The sequence below is a fragment of the Montipora capricornis genome, chromosome 1, assembly GCF_036669925.1.
Source record: "Montipora capricornis isolate CH-2021 chromosome 1, ASM3666992v2, whole genome shotgun sequence".
Lineage (NCBI taxonomy): Eukaryota > Metazoa > Cnidaria > Anthozoa > Scleractinia > Acroporidae > Montipora > Montipora capricornis.
In genome coordinates, this window is record NC_090883.1 from 40,994,535 (window position 1) to 40,996,535 (window position 2,001).

Consider the following 2,001-nt stretch of genomic DNA (forward strand, 5'->3'; position numbering starts at 1 on the left):
GAAATCAAAAACAATGCCTAGGCAAATTTTTTTTATTTTTATTTTGGCACGTTAAGAATTCAAAACTTTCTGCTCTGGAAAACGGATTTTAAAAGTTGCGGGTTCGCATGCCTGATTTGCCAGATACGTGTAGACAGAAGGCGAATCCGCGAAGAAAAGTTGACGATTCAAAAATATATCCGGATTCGTGCGGAGGGGGCCTAAGTCATCTTAAGTATCAAATGTTGGTAACAAAGCCCGTCTAGGCTAAGTGCTAAGGATTTTATTGTGTAAACGCAGCTTTGTTGATACAGTTGAACTAGCTAAACCTTTCATTTCAGGTCAGTGCCGTGTGAACTGGACATGGATGGAAGGCGTGTCCGAGCAGTGGAATGTGGCAGTACGCACACTGCTTGTTTAGTTACAAGAGCCTGGGTTTCGGATGATTTGATTAAGACCTGCATGGCCTGCAAAACCAAGTTCTCGTTGGTGAATAGGAAGGTGTGTAATAGAGACAAGTACTCTTTTTCCTCTACGATGAAGCGTTTGAGTTGAAAGGGGGAAAATGTTTTCTTATAACAGTCTGTCGATGTGTGTGTTAGAGACCGCTTTTATCATTAGACCCTTTTTTGAGAAAAAAAGAAAGTGTATTTCATGCGTTTACGTATTGGCGAAGAAGTTGCGCGAGAGATGTTCGTGATTTGCGAAAGTTTACTTGTTTCGCCCGTCTTGTAAACTTTCAATTGCCCGAAACGGAAAGTACCATAATACTCTTTGTTTGTCCACCCAAATTTTGAATAAGCATTGTTGGGACCATTGTAAGTCCCAAGAGAAACTGGAAGCAATACCTATTTAGAATTTGGGTGCACAAACAAAGAGTATTATGGTATTTTCCGTTTCGGGCAATAGGCCAGTTCCAAGTTAATATCTGCCTCCTCCTCAAAGCGAGTCTAACTGCGAATTAGCTTTCTTTCATATTTAAAGTAGAACTAATTACCATCACAAAAAGTTCGCACTTATACTCGCTTTGAAGAGGAGACAGACGTGAACTCGGAAATGGCCTGTTGTCTCGTTTGTGCCGATGATTTTTTCGTCTTCTTTCGACTGTCTGCCTCCGAGTCTCCGAGGATGGTGAATCTAAACGAAATCAAATCGATTTTTTAGTCTTCTCCGCCTTTGGATAACGCGCTTGGTAATAAAAATGGCAATCATTCCACCAGACTATTTCTTAAATTCTGTCAGAATGGTTTGTATTAATTTTTTTGTTTAATCAAATTGTTATCCGCAGCATCATTGCCGGAAGTGTGGTGGTGTTTTCTGTGCGTCATGTACCTCCAAGCGAACTCAAGTCCCCACTCAGCCTGGATATCCCGCGGCAATTCTGCGACGAGTTTGTGACAAATGTTATTCGTCGATTTTAGAAGAGACACAAAAACTCAGCTGATGGTGACCTAAGAAGGTGGAAAGCAAAAGGCGAGAGATTATCCACAGAGGCCAAAGATGGGATTCCCTGCTAGCAGGTCTCTTTTCTTTTGTGTTCGATGGGTTGGCGAGTACGGGAAAGACACCTCTGCCGTGGGTCGAAATTCACTGCGTTGATCATGCACGGCGGTTACTTAACGACCGAATCCTTATGTTGTGTGGGCTCACTTAACAACAGCGGAGTTACTGTAAAGGGATGCGCGGGACACAGTGGGCTCAAGTCACAGTCAGCAAACATATCATGGGGCATGCGGTTTGAAGAGTGCCGTCCGAGGTTGTGGACGGCGGTTGGGATCAAAGAGAGTTTCGACCCACGGCAGATGTCTCTTTTCCTGTATTCGTCACCTAAGCGAACGCAAAAGAAAGGAGACCTCTGCTAGCAGGAAAAAGATGAGGATAGCCCTGTCCCGAAGTCGACATCCCATCCCATCCCATCCCATCCCAATAGGCCATTTCCGAGTTCATGTCTGCCTCCTCTTCAAAGCAAGTCTAAGTGCAAAGTTTTAGTTATGAAAATTACTTTTCATTCTTATGTAAAGA

At 43.3% G+C, this 2,001-nt stretch overlaps 1 protein-coding gene across 1 annotated transcript in view; it reads left to right on the forward strand.

The window, feature by feature from the left end:
• Window positions 1–1,747, forward strand: part of LOC138044048 (uncharacterized) — a 25,168-nt gene extending 23,421 nt beyond the window's left edge. The window contains exons 16-17 of the mRNA XM_068890651.1: window positions 321–480; window positions 1,268–1,747. Coding sequence (XP_068746752.1) covers window positions 321–480; window positions 1,268–1,423 — 316 coding nt within the window. The 3' untranslated portion in view covers window positions 1,424–1,747. The remainder of the gene's footprint in view (window positions 1–320; window positions 481–1,267) is intronic.
• Window positions 1,748–2,001: the final 254 nt, after the last annotated feature.